The 19,170-nt window shown below is 49.9% G+C and overlaps 1 protein-coding gene across 1 annotated transcript; it reads right to left on the bottom strand.

The window, feature by feature from the left end:
• Window positions 1–21: 21 nt before the first annotated feature.
• Window positions 22–18,797, bottom strand: LOC123497113 (uncharacterized). The gene is made up of 4 exons (XM_045233119.2): window positions 18,339–18,797; window positions 1,822–1,973; window positions 808–921; window positions 22–244 (listed from the first exon to the last, which is right to left on the bottom strand). The coding sequence occupies exons 1-3, from the start codon at window positions 18,613–18,615 to the stop codon at window positions 853–855; spliced, it is 498 nt and encodes a 165-aa protein (XP_045089054.1). The 5' UTR covers window positions 18,616–18,797; the 3' UTR covers window positions 22–244; window positions 808–852.
• Between the last annotated feature and the right edge of the window lie 373 nt (window positions 18,798–19,170).

Genomic DNA, 19,170 nt, shown 5'->3' on the forward strand with positions numbered 1-19,170 from the left:
GCACCTCAAACAAACAGGAACGGTCATGAAAAATGCACTCGAGACCATCATCATCAGCCTAGATGCATTAGTTCATTGTTCAACCCATACAAGGTCTGCACCACGATCTGCTACCTACTACTCCTATCTAGGTTAAAAATCCTGCTACACTGAGACCGAGAGTGCGGCGATTCTACATGCAACCAGCACGAAACTGCATTAGCCGAGTCTCCAGCATCATCGAAGAAATTGCTTCTCTAACAAACTGCAAAAGAAACAAACATATTTGACTGTCAGCATTTATATGGATAGATCCGAACTGTATACAAGAGCATTTTATATAGTATACTTCAGAACTGCTGATCAAGTCTAAGGGGGCTGACTGACGTAAAGACAAACAGAGCCCTTGCGAAGAGGAGAGGATTTAAGACAACAAGGAAAACTATCCTGACAGTTTCTACGAGTACATATCTGATGTTGGTCGATTAGTTTGGGCATTTGGCAACACAGAAGTCCTAGACTTCATGAATAAACTGCAGCTCCCCATGTATTTTCATAGCTAGCAGAAGTAACAAAATAAGGTTGCCATGCTCGAAATCTCAAACCAATACGGAAATGGGAGAAACAGCAGTGCGTTTTGTGAAAACATCTAACTCCAGTGCTGGAAAAACAGTTATGTTTGGTCATAACTCATAAGCAAGTGGGTTTGTATTTTTTTTTATCCGCAAACTGAGCTTGGCCAATTATCAAATCGGTGCTTCGGCAAAAGATAAAGAAATATTGGATTCAAGTATTCAACCTAGGCAAATAATGGTAAGAACAATGTACCTGCGCTCCGATCGAACATTGTATTGCAAGCACACATCTTCACTTCTATTCATCCTCAGAGTCATCGGAAGTTTGGTCGCTTTCATAGTCTGGGATTGCTCTAAAAATGTAGACCTGCATCATTTACATAACTAATGAGGTTGCACAATATGGCACTTGGCAGTGAGATAAAACAACCTCCTCACGATTAGGCCTTAAAAGAATCCCTTCCATTATCTAAAAAGATATAATTGTGGACAATTAAAGGCCTGTGAACTGTGAAGGAAGTAATTCCTAGAGGCACTTTTAGATCTGGCTGGAATGAAGGCATATACAGTAGGGATGCTTAGCAATAACATCATTTCCTGCAAACTGTGTGCAGAATTAATGGGCAGTCCAATTGTTATTGTCTAAAACCAAAAAGGAATAAGAAAAATAATACTCCCTCCGTCCCAAAATATAAGAACGTTCTTATATTTTGGGACGGAGGGAGTATTTGATAACAGTGTTGCAATTCCCCTAACAAATTTCTGTGAAGTCTTGCTAGCTGGTATAAAATGCGAACTTATTATATTATCACTGCCAACCACTAATGCAAAATCTTGACCTTGTTTCCCTCGAAAAGACTACTTTTCCACATGAAGTTATTTACAAAAAAGGGACATCTTCCATGGTTCTAAAGTTAAAACTACACAATAATAAATAGCTCAAACTCATGCACACCATCAGCCAAAACACTGTTAACTGATAGGTTTCGGTACTCTTTTATACTCTGAATTCTAGACTCTCGAGCACTGAAATCAGCAGGCATGCATACAACACAAGCAAACGATGGGTTTGCTATAATGTAAGTAATGAAAAATACAAAATTTAAATGCTTCTCAAAAGTGATCAAACACGATCTATTACCACAATTTCACAGCAGACTGAAATCTATAATCTGCTGCATCTTAACTTCAAACAAAATAGGTCTGATCCATTCTTGCCAATCGAAAGAGATATTAATCTACAGAATCAAGCATACACAAGACATACCTTTGCTTCACATGTCCCGATGACAAAGTCTAAATCACCAGTGACCAGAAGGGACTCCAACGCCTGTAACTTCCCGCCGCCGGGCAGATGAGTGAAGAGCGGGAGGCCAGGGCCGTAGGAGAGGCCGGGCGAGGTGGGGGTGCAGCGGCGACCTGGGTGTCAGGGATGGCGGATCCAAGAATTCAACTTTGGGTGTTCAAATTTTCTTTTTCGCCCTAATATCGACCTTTTTCCCCGTTTCAGCCTTAAAAATTTCATTTGTTATTTTTCACTAATGGAATCAATCACATCAGGATAGTGCTATGTACAAAGCTACATCTCTCTAAATCAAAACAGAAGCTACAGGTCAACGAATGCAATTTCAGATTGGAACTTTGAAGGGGATTGGTGTACTCTTGGCTTGATGAGTTCTCCATCGGCGTAGCCGCACAAAGCTGAGTTGGCCACGGGTGCATGCAGTACTGGTCTGCAGCCTAGTTTATCTGGACTGAAGCTGAGTTGAGTAATCTCACGCTGCGTACTCTCTAAACTCAAGCATGTACGCAGTATTTTTTGTCATATACCTATATAAATGGATTTTTTGCAGAATTTTTTGGATGTATAGATGTACACCCATGACCTGTGCTGTTAGCAGGCTTGCCAGTACTACGCCATCGTCCCAACCGTCAGTCGAGGCCGACGAAGGAACGGCCCAAGGCCCAGCTAGGAGAGCCCGCAAGCCCAACAAACGAGTGGCTGGCGAGGAGTGGGTGAACACGACCCAGGAAGCATAAAGCAGGGGATCGCTCTCTGGACAAGGATCGAAGATCGATCAGGCTGGAACGGCACGGCGGCGGCGGCTACCTACTTAGAACCCTAGTTCCTTTCCCTTTTCCTTCCTGTATCCAGCACTGATGTGCTTGTAAGAAGAGAATCCTGTACTCTGAACCACATACATACCTGAGACAGTAGTGCAGTCCTAACACTTGGTACTCAGAGCCAGGACCCAATTTTGCTTCCGCCCTGGCGGCTTCCATCATCGAGACACGACAGCAGAGGGCAGACCGACTGCAACGGGAGGCCATGGATCCCGTCACCAAGGCCGACCTCAAGGACCTCTTGAAGGAGCTTCGAGCGGAATGGAGGGAAGACATCAAGTCTTCGGTCGCTGCGGAATTCGCATCCTGGAAGCCTGAGATCGACTCGAAGATGGCTGATCTGCAAGAGGCAGTCGACTTACTCAAGCAGAAGCAAGCGAGCGGCAAGATCGATGACGCGGGGGAGGCGTTGGCGCCAGATCACCCTGATCTGGTGGCGCGGAAGAGCACTTCGTCTTCGGACGATTCTCCGGCGCGCGTTTCTCCTCGGGCTGATGGCCACGGCACTGCCTCACCTCCACGGACGGCGGTTGACGGGCTGTTCATCAGTCCGCCGGCCCCTCCGGCCAACGGTACGGTCCACCCACAACTTCCATCGTCTGCTGTAGCCACTGCTATATCACCAACTACTCCGTCACCATTTTTTTCCTTGCACGCTCCTAGTCCACCAACCATGCCATTTCCGTTGTTTGATGGCGAAAATCCACTCCTTTGGAAGGATCTCTGTGAGCAGTACTTTGCTATCTATGGTATTCAGGAGTCCGTTTGGGTCCAGATGGCTACTCTGAATTTTTCCCCTACTACAGCAGTGTGGTTACAGTCTGTTAGGAAAAAGGTTATGGCCTTGAATTGGGAGGGGTTATGCAATTTGCTCTCCACCCGTTTCGGTCGGGATCGACACCAGCTACTGATCAGACAATTCTTTGCCATTAAGCAATCTAGCACAGTCCAGGATTACATTGAGAGATTTGAGCATTTGATGAACCAATTGTTATCATATTCTGATGAAATTCATCCTTTCTATTTTTTGACACGCTTCATCGGTGGACTTCGGGCGGATTTGCGAGCGGCGATCATGGTCCAACGCCCTGCTGATTTGGACACAGCCTGTGCTCTCGCCCTGGTCCAGGAGGAGGTGCAAGATGGAGTGCGACCGGAGAACATACGTTTTCCGGAGCAAGCTTATCGACCAGCGCCACGCCTTCCTTTACAGGCAGTTCCTCTTCATCAACCACGACCACCTACAACACCAGCCGCGGTTGATCGTTGTGGTGTGGAGGCAGCTCGTGCAGCCCCCGTCGAGCAACCACGTCCGCAACCAGCGGAAGCTAATCCCCTCAACACCTTACGGGCGTACAGACGAGCTCGTGGGCTCTGTTTCAAGTGTGGCGAGCGTTGGGGACGCGACCACACTTGCCCTGCAACCATTCAGATGCATGTACTAGAGGAACTCATGGATTTCTTGGGAGTCACACCGTCAGAGGAAGCAGAGCCGAGCAACACTTCTGACACCACTGAAGAAACAGTGTATGCAGTCTCTTTACAAGCGTTCAATGGGAATGATTCTTCCAAGTTGTTGCAATTTAGTGCCACAATCCAGGGACAAAGTGTGGAAGTATTAGTGGATTCTGGGAGCTCAGCGTCCTTTATCAATTCTCGTTGTGTGGGGGGACTCCAAGGACTGCAACCTATGGCCAAACCAGCTCGTGTTAAAGTGGCCAATGGAGCGGAACTGCAATGTGATCAGGAGTTGCTCAACTGCCAATGGACAGTCCAGAATCATCAGTTGTTGGCGTCACTAAAGGTATTACCACTTGGAGGGTTTGATGTCATTGTCGGGATGGATTGGTTGGAAGCATTCAATCCAGCCATTGATTGGATCAACAAGACTGTCACACTCCAGTCAGAAACTGGTCCCATCCAATTGCAAGGCCATAAGTTCTCCGCATCGAATTGCCCGCAAATTTCATCAGAAGAGCTGCACTTCATGTGTGTACAGGGAGAAGTGGATCACCTGGTTTATGTATGCTCAAAGGATGCCAAGCCAGTACAGAAAGGTGCAGAATCACCGGATCCACCAGTTGAAATCCAACACCTCTTGGATGAGTTCTCAGATGTGTTTGCAGCACCGCAAGGCCTTCCTCCCAACAGAGCATGTGATCATCGTATTCCCCTCTTGCCAGGAGCTCAACCTATCAGCATTCGCCCTTATCGGCACTCACCAGAAACAGAAACGGAGATCGAACGACAAGTTGAAGAGTTGCTCGCGTCTGGCATCATCCAACACTCCAACAGCCCGTTTGCCTCACCAGCCATCCTAGTCAGGAAGAAGGACGGACAATGGCGTTTGTGTATTGATTATCGCAAACTGAATGCATTGACTGTCACACCAAAATTCCCCCTTCCGGTCATCGATGAACTTTTGGATGAATTGTCCGGAGCGAGCTGGTTCTCCAAGCTGGACCTCCGTGCCGGCTATCACCAGATCAGGTTAGCAGCGGGAGAGGAATACAAGACAGCCTTTCAGACACACTCCGGCCACTATGAGTACAAGGTCCTTCCTTTTGGAGTTTCTGGAGGCCCGGCCACGTTTCAAGGGGGCATGAATCACACTTTGAAGCCTGTGTCGCGCCGCTGCGCATTGGTATTCTTTGATGACATTTTGGTATTCTCCATCTCTTTTGAAGATCACATCAAGCACCTCCGTGAAGTGTTGCAACTATTGCGTCAAGATCAATGGCAAGTCAAATTTTCCAAGTGCTCATTTGCTCAGAGAGAACTCTCTTACTTGGGTTTTGTTGTGAGCCAGCAAGGTGTTTCTACCGAGCCCGAGAAGATCCAGAAAGTCCAACAATGGCCAGTGCCTCTCAATGTCAAGCAATTATGACAGTTTTTGGGTCTTTCCGGATATTACCGTAAGTTTGTTCGCCACTATGGGGTAATTGCTAAACCCTTGACTCATTTGCTGAAGAAGCATGTCCCATTCGTGTGGACCAGTGAATGTACCACATCATTTGAAACACTGAAAAATGCCCTAGTGACAGCTCCAGTCCTTGCCTTGCCCAACTTCACGAAGGAATTTGTCGTTGAGACCGACGCCAGTGATTTGGGAGTTGGAGCAGTCTTACAACAAGAAGGCCACCCCTTGGCATTCTTGAGTAAACCTCTTGGCCCAAAAAACAGAGGATTGTCTACTTATGAAAAAGAACTTCTCGCTATTCTGTTGGCTGTGGAGCATTGGCGATCGTACCTTCAATCAGCTAAGTTCATCATCAAAACGGACCAGCGTAGTCTGGTTCACCTCGAAGACCAACGTCTCCACACCCCATGGCAACACAAGGCGTTCACCAAGCTTCTCGGGCTGCGCTACAAAATATGCTATCGAAAAGGTGCGGATAATGGAGCAGCTGATGCACTTTCACGCCGTCCTTTCTCTGACACCGATGAATTGTATGCTATTTCCCTGTGCAAACCGGAATGGATCAAAGACGTGCGAGAAGGGTATGCACAGGATACGGCAACACAGAAGATAGTGGAGGACTTACAGGCTAATCCCCAATCCCATAAAAAATTTACACTTTCAGAGGGCATTTTACGCTACCAAGGGCGTATTTGGATTGGGAGGAATTCCCAATTGCAACAACAACTATTAATAGCAGGGCATCAATCTGCCGTCGGGGGGCACTCTGGCGCACCAGCCACATACCAGCGGCTGAAGACGGTATGTGCGTGGCCGCGTATGAAACATGCAGTGACTGAATTTGTCCAATCCTGTGCAGTTTGCCAACAGGCCAAGCCCGAGAGATGCAAGTACCCCGGCCTCCTTGAACCCCTTCCGGTTCCTGTTCGTGCATGGCAGATGGTTTCTATGGATTTCATCGAAGGATTGCCACGGTCAGGACGATTCAATTGCATTTTGGTCGTCGTGGATAAGTTCTCCAAATACAGCCATTTCCTACCATTGTCGCATCCATTCTCTGCTTCCCAAGTGGCAACTACTTATGTGGATAAAGTTTACAGACTGCATGGACTACCAGATTCTATTCTATCCGACCGAGATCCAATCTTTACAAGCAGATTCTGGCAAGAGCTCTTTCGACAAACCCAAACAACCCTTCGGATGAGCACACCATATCACCCGGCCACGGATGGGCAAACTGAGCGTACAAACCAATGCCTCGAGACTTTCCTCAGATGTTTTGTGCATTCTTGTCCAAAGAAATGGAGTTCATGGCTTCCTCTTGCTGAATTCTGGTTTAACACCAGCTGGCACAGTGCTCTTGGGAAATCCCCCTTCTTTGTCCTTTACGGCCACGAACCTCGACATTGGGGTATCGAAGCAGCCTCAGCCACTCCAGTTTCTGATCTGAACACTTGGTTATCAGAACGGGAAGAAATGCAAGCTCTAATTCGACAACACCTCCTCCGAGCTCAGACGAGAATGAAACACCAAGCTGACAAGAACCGATCTGAACGAAGCTTTGAAATTGGGGATTCTGTCTACATTAAACTCCAACCTTATGTTCAGAGTTCTGTTGCTCGCCGAGCGTGTCATAAGCTCTCGTTTCGCTACTTTGGGCCATTTCTGGTGCAAGCTTGCATTGGACAAGTGGCTTACCGTGTGGGTTTACCAGAGACTTCGAAGATCCATCCCGTCTTTCACGTCTCGCAGCTTCGCAAGGCTGTGAAACCAGGTGTGTCTGTTTCCTCTGTTCTTCCTCACAATACTAATCAGTTTGCGGTTCCTTTGGAAGTGCTTGACAGTCGCCAAAAGACCAAGGCCAATAGAGTGGTTGAACAAGTGCTCGTCCGTTGGTCTGGTGACACTCTGGAGCCGACGTGGGAGGATCGTGACGAGCTCCAGTCACGTTTTCCGTGCGCCACGGCTTGGGGACAAGCCGCAACTCAAGCAGGGGAGGGTGTTAGCAGGCTTGCCAGTACTACGCCATCGTCCCAACCGCCAGTCGAGGCCGACGAAGGAACGGCCCAAGGCCCAGCTAGGAGAGCCCGCAAGCCCAACAAACGAGTGGCTGGCGAGGAGTGGGTGAACACGACCCAGGAAGCATAAAGCAGGGGATCACTCTCTGGACAAGGATCGAAGATCGATCAGGCTGGAACGGCACGGCGGAGGCGGCTACCTACTTAGAACCCTAGTTCCTTTCCCTTTTCCTTCCTGTATCCAGCACTGATGTGCTTGTAAGAAGAGAATTCTGTACTCTGAACCACATACATACCTGAGACAGTAGTGCAGTCCTAACACTTGGTACTCAGAGCCAGGACCCAATTTTGCTTCCGCCCTGGCGGCTTCCATCATCGAGACACGACAGCAGAGGGCAGACCGACTGCAACGGGAGGCCATGGATCCCGTCACCAAGGCCGACCTCAAGGACCTCTTGAAGGAGCTTCGAGCGGAATGGAGGGAAGACATCAAGTCTTCGGTCGCTGCGGAATTCGCATCCTGGAAGCCTGAGATCGACTCGAAGATGGCTGATCTGCAAGAGGCAGTCGACTTACTCAAGCAGAAGCAAGCGAGCGGCAAGATCGATGACGCGGGGGAGGCGTTGGCGCCAGATCACCCTGATCTGGTGGCGCGGAAGAGCACTTCGTCTTCGGACGATTCTCCGGCGCGCGTTTCTCCTCGGGCTGATGGCCACGGCACTGCCTCACCTCCACGGACGGCGGTTGACGGGCTGTTCATCAGTCCGCCGGCCCCTCCGGCCAACGGTACGGTCCACCCACAACTTCCATCGTCTGCTATAGCCACTGCTATATCACCAACTACTCCGTCACCATTTTTTTCCTTGCACGCTCCTAGTCCACCAACCATGCCATTTCCGTTGTTTGATGGCGAAAATCCACTCCTTTGGAAGGATCTCTGTGAGCAGTACTTTGCTATCTATGGTATTCAGGAGTCCGTTTGGGTCCAGATGGCTACTCTGAATTTTTCCCCTACTACAGCAGTGTGGTTACAGTCTGTTAGGAAAAAGGTTATGGCCTTGAATTGGGAGGGGTTATGCAATTTGCTCTCCACCCGTTTCGGTCGGGATCGACACCAGCTACTGATCAGACAATTCTTTGCCATTAAGCAATCTAGCACAGTCCAGGATTACATTGAGAGATTTGAGCATTTGATGAACCAATTGTTATCATATTCTGATGAAATTCATCCTTTCTATTTTTTGACACGCTTCATCGGTGGACTTCGGGCGGATTTGCGAGCGGCGATCATGGTCCAACGCCCTGCTGATTTGGACACAGCCTGTGCTCTCGCCCTGGTCCAGGAGGAGGTGCAAGATGGAGTGCGACCGGAGAACATACGTTTTCCGGAGCAAGCTTATCGACCAGCGCCACGCCTTCCTTTACAGGCAGTTCCTCTTCATCAACCACGACCACCTACAACACCAGCCGCGGTTGATCGTTGTGGTGTGGAGGCAGCTCGTGCAGCCCCCGTCGAGCAACCACGTCCGCAACCAGCGGAAGCTAATCCCCTCAACACCTTACGGGCGTACAGACGAGCTCGTGGGCTCTGTTTCAAGTGTGGCGAGCGTTGGGGACGCGACCACACTTGCCCTGCAACCATTCAGATGCATGTACTAGAGGAACTCATGGATTTCTTGGGAGTCACACCGTCAGAGGAAGCAGAGCCGAGCAACACTTCTGACACCACTGAAGAAACAGTGTATGCAGTCTCTTTACAAGCGTTCAATGGGAATGATTCTTCCAAGTTGTTGCAATTTAGTGCCACAATCCAGGGACAAAGTGTGGAAGTATTAGTGGATTCTGGGAGCTCAGCGTCCTTTATCAATTCTCGTTGTGTGGGGGGACTCCAAGGACTGCAACCTATGGCCAAACCAGCTCGTGTTAAAGTGGCCAATGGAGCGGAACTGCAATGTGATCAGGAGTTGCTCAACTGCCAATGGACAGTCCAGAATCATCAGTTGTTGGCGTCACTAAAGGTATTACCACTTGGAGGGTTTGATGTCATTGTCGGGATGGATTGGTTGGAAGCATTCAATCCAGCCATTGATTGGATCAACAAGACTGTCACACTCCAGTCAGAAACTGGTCCCATCCAATTGCAAGGCCATAAGTTCTCCGCATCGAATTGCCCGCAAATTTCATCAGAAGAGCTGCACTTCATGTGTGTACAGGGAGAAGTGGATCACCTGGTTTATGTATGCTCAAAGGATGCCAAGCCAGTACAGAAAGGTGCAGAATCACCGGATCCACCAGTTGAAATCCAACACCTCTTGGATGAGTTATCAGATGTGTTTGCAGCACCGCAAGGCCTTCCTCCCAACAGAGCATGTGATCATCGTATTCCCCTCTTGCCAGGAGCTCAACCTATCAGCATTCGCCCTTATCGGCACTCACCAGAAACAAAAACGGAGATCGAACGACAAGTTGAAGAGTTGCTCGCGTCTGGCATCATCCAACACTCCAACAGCCCGTTTGCCTCACCAGCCATCCTAGTCAGGAAGAAGGACGGACAATGGCGTTTGTGTATTGATTATCGCAAACTGAATGCATTGACTGTCACACCAAAATTCCCCCTTCCGGTCATCGATGAACTTTTGGATGAATTGTCCGGAGCGAGCTGGTTCTCCAAGCTGGACCTCCGTGCCGGCTATCACCAGATCAGGTTAGCAGCGGGAGAGGAATACAAGACAGCCTTTCAGACACACTCCGGCCACTATGAGTACAAGGTCCTTCCTTTTGGAGTTTCTGGAGGCCCGGCCACGTTTCAAGGGGGCATGAATCACACTTTGAAGCCTGTGTCGCGCCGCTGCGCATTGGTATTCTTTGATGACATTTTGGTATTCTCCATCTCTTTTGAAGATCACATCAAGCACCTCCGTGAAGTGTTGCAACTATTGCGTCAAGATCAATGGCAAGTCAAATTTTCCAAGTGCTCATTTGCTCAGAGAGAACTCTCTTACTTGGGTTTTGTTGTGAGCCAGCAAGGTGTTTCTACCGAGCCCGAGAAGATCCAGAAAGTCCAACAATGGCCAGTGCCTCTCAATGTCAAGCAATTACGACAGTTTTTGGGTCTTTCCGGATATTACCGTAAGTTTGTTCGCCACTATGGGGTAATTGCTAAACCCTTGACTCATTTGCTGAAGAAGCATGTCCCATTCGTGTGGACCAGTGAATGTACCACATCATTTGAAACACTGAAAAATGCCCTAGTGACAGCTCCAGTCCTTGCCTTGCCCAACTTCACGAAGGAATTTGTCGTTGAGACCGACGCCAGTGATTTGGGAGTTGGAGCAGTCTTACAACAAGAAGGCCACCCCTTGGCATTCTTGAGTAAACCTCTTGGCCCAAAAAACAGAGGATTGTCTACTTATGAAAAAGAACTTCTCGCTATTCTGTTGGCTGTGGAGCATTGGCGATCGTACCTTCAATCAGCTAAGTTCATCATCAAAACGGACCAGCGTAGTCTGGTTCACCTCGAAGACCAACGTCTCCACACCCCATGGCAACACAAGGCGTTCACCAAGCTTCTCGGGCTGCGCTACAAAATATGCTATCGAAAAGGTGCGGATAATGGAGCAGCTGATGCACTTTCACGCCGTCCTTTCTCTGACACCGATGAATTGTATGCTATTTCCCTGTGCAAACCGGAATGGATCAAAGACGTGCGAGAAGGGTATGCACAGGATACGGCAACACAGAAGATAGTGGAGGACTTACAGGCTAATCCCCAATCCCATAAAAAATTTACACTTTCAGAGGGCATTTTACGCTACCAAGGGCGTATTTGGATTGGGAGGAATTCCCAATTGCAACAACAACTATTAATAGCAGGGCATCAATCTGCCGTCGGGGGGCACTCTGGCGCACCAGCCACATACCAGCGGCTGAAGACGGTATGTGCGTGGCCGCGTATGAAACATGCAGTGACTGAATTTGTCCAATCCTGTGCAGTTTGCCAACAGGCCAAGCCCGAGAGATGCAAGTACCCCGGCCTCCTTGAACCCCTTCCGGTTCCTGTTCGTGCATGGCAGATGGTTTCTATGGATTTCATCGAAGGATTGCCACGGTCAGGACGATTCAATTGCATTTTGGTCGTCGTGGATAAGTTCTCCAAATACAGCCATTTCCTACCATTGTCGCATCCATTCTCTGCTTCCCAAGTGGCAACTACTTATGTGGATAAAGTTTACAGACTGCATGGACTACCAGATTCTATTCTATCCGACCGAGATCCAATCTTTACAAGCAGATTCTGGCAAGAGCTCTTTCGACAAACCCAAACAACCCTTCGGATGAGCACACCATATCACCCGGCCACGGATGGGCAAACTGAGCGTACAAACCAATGCCTCGAGACTTTCCTCAGATGTTTTGTGCATTCTTGTCCAAAGAAATGGAGTTCATGGCTTCCTCTTGCTGAATTCTGGTTTAACACCAGCTGGCACAGTGCTCTTGGGAAATCCCCCTTCTTTGTCCTTTACGGCCACGAACCTCGACATTGGGGTATCGAAGCAGCCTCAGCCACTCCAGTTTCTGATCTGAACACTTGGTTATCAGAACGGGAAGAAATGCAAGCTCTAATTCGACAACACCTCCTCCGAGCTCAGACGAGAATGAAACACCAAGCTGACAAGAACCGATCTGAACGAAGCTTTGAAATTGGGGATTCTGTCTACATTAAACTCCAACCTTATGTTCAGAGTTCTGTTGCTCGCCGAGCGTGTCATAAGCTCTCGTTTCGCTACTTTGGGCCATTTCTGGTGCAAGCTTGCATTGGACAAGTGGCTTACCGTGTGGGTTTACCAGAGACTTCGAAGATCCATCCCGTCTTTCACGTCTCGCAGCTTCGCAAGGCTGTGAAACCAGGTGTGTCTGTTTCCTCTGTTCTTCCTCACAATACTAATCAGTTTGCGGTTCCTTTGGAAGTGCTTGACAGTCGCCAAAAGACCAAGGCCAATAGAGTGGTTGAACAAGTGCTCGTCCGTTGGTCTGGTGACACTCTGGAGCCGACGTGGGAGGATCGTGACGAGCTCCAGTCACGTTTTCCATGCGCCACGGCTTGGGGACAAGCCGCAACTCAAGCAGGGGAGGGTGTTAGCAGGCTTGCCAGTACTACGCCATCGTCCCAACCGCCAGTCGAGGCCGACGAAGGAACGGCCCAAGGCCCAGCTAGGAGAGCCCGCAAGCCCAACAAACGAGTGGCTGGCGAGGAGTGGGTGAACACGACCCAGGAAGCATAAAGCAGGGGATCACTCTCTGGACAAGGATCGAAGATCGATCAGGCTGGAACGGCACGGCGGAGGCGGCTACCTACTTAGAACCCTAGTTCCTTTCCCTTTTCCTTCCTGTATCCAGCACTGATGTGCTTGTAAGAAGAGAATCCTGTACTCTGAACCACATACATACCTGAGACAGTAGTGCAGTCCTAACACTTGGTACTCAGAGCCAGGACCCAATTTTGCTTCCGCCCTGGCGGCTTCCATCATCGAGACACGACAGCAGAGGGCAGACCGACTGCAACGGGAGGCCATGGATCCCGTCACCAAGGCCGACCTCAAGGACCTCTTGAAGGAGCTTCGAGCGGAATGGAGGGAAGACATCAAGTCTTCGGTCGCTGCGGAATTCGCATCCTGGAAGCCTGAGATCGACTCGAAGATGGCTGATCTGCAAGAGGCAGTCGACTTACTCAAGCAGAAGCAAGCGAGCGGCAAGATCGATGACGCGGGGGAGGCGTTGGCGCCAGATCACCCTGATCTGGTGGCGCGGAAGAGCACTTCGTCTTCGGACGATTCTCCGGCGCGCGTTTCTCCTCGGGCTGATGGCCACGGCACTGCCTCACCTCCACGGACGGCGGTTGACGGGCTGTTCATCAGTCCGCCGGCCCCTCCGGCCAACGGTACGGTCCACCCACAACTTCCATCGTCTGCTGTAGCCACTGCTATATCACCAACTACTCCGTCACCATTTTTTTCCTTGCACGCTCCTAGTCCACCAACCATGCCATTTCCGTTGTTTGATGGCGAAAATCCACTCCTTTGGAAGGATCTCTGTGAGCAGTACTTTGCTATCTATGGTATTCAGGAGTCCGTTTGGGTCCAGATGGCTACTCTGAATTTTTCCCCTACTACAGCAGTGTGGTTACAGTCTGTTAGGAAAAAGGTTATGGCCTTGAATTGGGAGGGGTTATGCAATTTGCTCTCCACCCGTTTCGGTCGGGATCGACACCAGCTACTGATCAGACAATTCTTTGCCATTAAGCAATCTAGCACAGTCCAGGATTACATTGAGAGATTTGAGCATTTGATGAACCAATTGTTATCATATTCTGATGAAATTCATCCTTTCTATTTTTTGACACGCTTCATCGGTGGACTTCGGGCGGATTTGCGAGCGGCGATCATGGTCCAACGCCCTGCTGATTTGGACACAGCCTGTGCTCTCGCCCTGGTCCAGGAGGAGGTGCAAGATGGAGTGCGACCGGAGAACATACGTTTTCCGGAGCAAGCTTATCGACCAGCGCCACGCCTTCCTTTACAGGCAGTTCCTCTTCATCAACCACGACCACCTACAACACCAGCCGCGGTTGATCGTTGTGGTGTGGAGGCAGCTCGTGCAGCCCCCGTCGAGCAACCACGTCCGCAACCAGCGGAAGCTAATCCCCTCAACACCTTACGGGCGTACAGACGAGCTCGTGGGCTCTGTTTCAAGTGTGGCGAGCGTTGGGGACGCGACCACACTTGCCCTGCAACCATTCAGATGCATGTACTAGAGGAACTCATGGATTTCTTGGGAGTCACACCGTCAGAGGAAGCAGAGCCGAGCAACACTTCTGACACCACTGAAGAAACAGTGTATGCAGTCTCTTTACAAGCGTTCAATGGGAATGATTCTTCCAAGTTGTTGCAATTTAGTGCCACAATCCAGGGACAAAGTGTGGAAGTATTAGTGGATTCTGGGAGCTCAGCGTCCTTTATCAATTCTCGTTGTGTGGGGGGACTCCAAGGACTGCAACCTATGGCCAAACCAGCTCGTGTTAAAGTGGCCAATGGAGCGGAACTGCAATGTGATCAGGAGTTGCTCAACTGCCAATGGACAGTCCAGAATCATCAGTTGTTGGCGTCACTAAAGGTATTACCACTTGGAGGGTTTGATGTCATTGTCGGGATGGATTGGTTGGAAGCATTCAATCCAGCCATTGATTGGATCAACAAGACTGTCACACTCCAGTCAGAAACTGGTCCCATCCAATTGCAAGGCCATAAGTTCTCCGCATCGAATTGCCCGCAAATTTCATCAGAAGAGCTGCACTTCATGTGTGTACAGGGAGAAGTGGATCACCTGGTTTATGTATGCTCAAAGGATGCCAAGCCAGTACAGAAAGGTGCAGAATCACCGGATCCACCAGTTGAAATCCAACACCTCTTGGATGAGTTCTCAGATGTGTTTGCAGCACCGCAAGGCCTTCCTCCCAACAGAGCATGTGATCATCGTATTCCCCTCTTGCCAGGAGCTCAACCTATCAGCATTCGCCCTTATCGGCACTCACCAGAAACAGAAACGGAGATCGAACGACAAGTTGAAGAGTTGCTCGCGTCTGGCATCATCCAACACTCCAACAGCCCGTTTGCCTCACCAGCCATCCTAGTCAGGAAGAAGGACGGACAATGGCGTTTGTGTATTGATTATCGCAAACTGAATGCATTGACTGTCACACCAAAATTCCCCCTTCCGGTCATCGATGAACTTTTGGATGAATTGTCCGGAGCGAGCTGGTTCTCCAAGCTGGACCTCCGTGCCGGCTATCACCAGATCAGGTTAGCAGCGGGAGAGGAATACAAGACAGCCTTTCAGACACACTCCGGCCACTATGAGTACAAGGTCCTTCCTTTTGGAGTTTCTGGAGGCCCGGCCACGTTTCAAGGGGGCATGAATCACACTTTGAAGCCTGTGTCGCGCCGCTGCGCATTGGTATTCTTTGATGACATTTTGGTATTCTCCATCTCTTTTGAAGATCACATCAAGCACCTCCGTGAAGTGTTGCAACTATTGCGTCAAGATCAATGGCAAGTCAAATTTTCCAAGTGCTCATTTGCTCAGAGAGAACTCTCTTACTTGGGTTTTGTTGTGAGCCAGCAAGGTGTTTCTACCGAGCCCGAGAAGATCCAGAAAGTCCAACAATGGCCAGTGCCTCTCAATGTCAAGCAATTACGACAGTTTTTGGGTCTTTCCGGATATTACCGTAAGTTTGTTCGCCACTATGGGGTAATTGCTAAACCCTTGACTCATTTGCTGAAGAAGCATGTCCCATTCGTGTGGACCAGTGAATGTACCACATCATTTGAAACACTGAAAAATGCCCTAGTGACAGCTCCAGTCCTTGCCTTGCCCAACTTCACGAAGGAATTTGTCGTTGAGACCGACGCCAGTGATTTGGGAGTTGGAGCAGTCTTACAACAAGAAGGCCACCCCTTGGCATTCTTGAGTAAACCTCTTGGCCCAAAAAACAGAGGATTGTCTACTTATGAAAAAGAACTTCTCGCTATTCTGTTGGCTGTGGAGCATTGGCGATCGTACCTTCAATCAGCTAAGTTCATCATCAAAACGGACCAGCGTAGTCTGGTTCACCTCGAAGACCAACGTCTCCACACCCCATGGCAACACAAGGCGTTCACCAAGCTTCTCGGGCTGCGCTACAAAATATGCTATCGAAAAGGTGCGGATAATGGAGCAGCTGATGCACTTTCACGCCGTCCTTTCTCTGACACCGATGAATTGTATGCTATTTCCCTGTGCAAACCGGAATGGATCAAAGACGTGCGAGAAGGGTATGCACAGGATACGGCAACACAGAAGATAGTGGAGGACTTACAGGCTAATCCCCAATCCCATAAAAAATTTACACTTTCAGAGGGCATTTTACGCTACCAAGGGCGTATTTGGATTGGGAGGAATTCCCAATTGCAACAACAACTATTAATAGCAGGGCATCAATCTGCCGTCGGGGGGCACTCTGGCGCACCAGCCACATACCAGCGGCTGAAGACGGTATGTGCGTGGCCGCGTATGAAACATGCAGTGACTGAATTTGTCCAATCCTGTGCAGTTTGCCAACAGGCCAAGCCCGAGAGATGCAAGTACCCCGGCCTCCTTGAACCCCTTCCGGTTCCTGTTCGTGCATGGCAGATGGTTTCTATGGATTTCATCGAAGGATTGCCACGGTCAGGACGATTCAATTGCATTTTGGTCGTCGTGGATAAGTTCTCCAAATACAGCCATTTCCTACCATTGTCGCATCCATTCTCTGCTTCCCAAGTGGCAACTACTTATGTGGATAAAGTTTACAGACTGCATGGACTACCAGATTCTATTCTATCCGACCGAGATCCAATCTTTACAAGCAGATTCTGGCAAGAGCTCTTTCGACAAACCCAAACAACCCTTCGGATGAGCACACCATATCACCCGGCCACGGATGGGTAAACTGAGCGTACAAACCAATGCCTCGAGACTTTCCTCAGATGTTTTGTGCATTCTTGTCCAAAGAAATGGAGTTCATGGCTTCCTCTTGCTGAATTCTGGTTTAACACCAGCTGGCACAGTGCTCTTGGGAAATCCCCCTTCTTTGTCCTTTACGGCCACGAACCTCGACATTGGGGTATCGAAGCAGCCTCAGCCACTCCAGTTTCTGATCTGAACACTTGGTTATCAGAACGGGAAGAAATGCAAGCTCTAATTCGACAACACCTCCTCCGAGCTCAGACGAGAATGAAACACCAAGCTGACAAGAACCGATCTGAACGAAGCTTTGAAATTGGGGATTCTGTCTACATTAAACTCCAACCTTATGTTCAGAGTTCTGTTGCTCGCCGAGCGTGTCATAAGCTCTCGTTTCGCTACTTTGGGCCATTTCTGGTGCAAGCTCGCATTGGACAAGTGGCATACCGTGTGGGTTTACCAGAGACTTCGAAGATCCATCCCGTCTTTCACGTCTCGCAGCTTCGCAAGGCTGTGAAACCAGGTGTGTCTGTTTCCTCTGTTCTTCCTCACAATACTAATCAGTTTACGGTTCCTTTGGAAGTGCTTGACAGTCGCCAAAAGACCAAGGCCAATAGAGTGGTTGAACAAGTGCTCGTCCGTTGGTCTGGTGACACTCTGGAGCCGACGTGGGAGGATCGTGACGAGCTCCAGTCACGTTTTCCGTGCGCCGCGGCTTGGGGACAAGCCGCAACTCAAGCAGGGGAGGGTGTTAGCAGGCTTGCCAGTACTACGCCATCGTCCCAACCGCCAGTCGAGGCCGACGAAGGAACGGCCCAAGGCCCAGCTAGGAGAGCCAGCAAGCCCAACAAACGAGTGGCTGGCGAGGAGTGGGTGAACACGACCCAGGAAGCATAAAGCAGGGGATCGCTCTCTGGACAAGGATCGAAGATCGATCAGGCTGGAACGGCACGGCGGCGGCGGCTACCTACTTAGAACCCTAGTTCCTTTCCCTTTTCCTTCCTGTATCCAGCACTGATGTGCTTGTAAGAAGAGAATCCTGTACTCTGAACCACATACATACCTATACCTGAGACATTAGTGCAGTCCTAACATGTGCTGCATCCGACAGGGAAGCAACAGTGTGAGGCGTCAATGGAGGAAGCGAAGCAGGGAGAGGAGAGAGGTAAGGGAGAAGAGAGGCACCTGTTTGGAGGGCGGCACACAGTTGACGCGCCGCCGGCGTGTCCTTGGCCGGCGGCGCTCGGGCATCGGGCGGCCACGGTCGGCCACCTTGGCCGGCGGCGCTCGGGAATCTTGCGGCCATGGCCGTCTCTCTGCGCGCCCGACGACGAGGCGAGGTTGGGGTGGCCGGGAACGGGTAGATCGGAGGCGGGGCAACTTGATCCGGTAGTTGTGATCGAAGAACCGGTGGCGGACGACGTTCTCCGGCGACGGCGGCGCGGATCCGAGGCCATGGCATGCTCCTGTTCGTCCTGGGGACAGAGAAATCGGGGGATGAGCGAGGTGAAAGGAGACAGAGGAATAGAGGGTGGAGCAGGGCACAGCGGCACTCATCTCCGGCGAGGATCCGGTCGCCGGCGGGTCGCGAGGTCGAGGCGGCGGCGCGCTCGGGAGCTCGGCCTCGGGCGCGTGGCTGCGGACGCGGCGTACGGGCGGCGCTCGACTGGCTTGGGCCCAGATGTTTTCTAACTTGGACTGCGGTACAATTTCCAAACAATAGGAGGACGTTTTTGCAAAACGGCCGCGACGGGTGTGCGGGCATCAGCAGTAGATGCTTTATTATTCAGAATAGATAAATCCCGAACATTCGGAATTTAAGCATGTCATTCCGAATGTTTTTGGTGGCAACTTTTGTTGCTGCGAGGTGGCAACTTTAGTTGTTTATTATTCGAAATAGATAAATCCCGAACATTCGGAATTTAAGCATGTCATCCGAACGTTTTTTGATGGCAATTTTTGTTGCTGCGAGGTGGCAACTTTAGTTGTTAACACATGGCAACTTCATTCCGGTTTG

This window comes from Aegilops tauschii, chromosome 1, assembly GCF_002575655.3.
Source record: "Aegilops tauschii subsp. strangulata cultivar AL8/78 chromosome 1, Aet v6.0, whole genome shotgun sequence".
Taxonomy (NCBI): Eukaryota; Viridiplantae; Streptophyta; class Magnoliopsida; order Poales; family Poaceae; genus Aegilops; species Aegilops tauschii.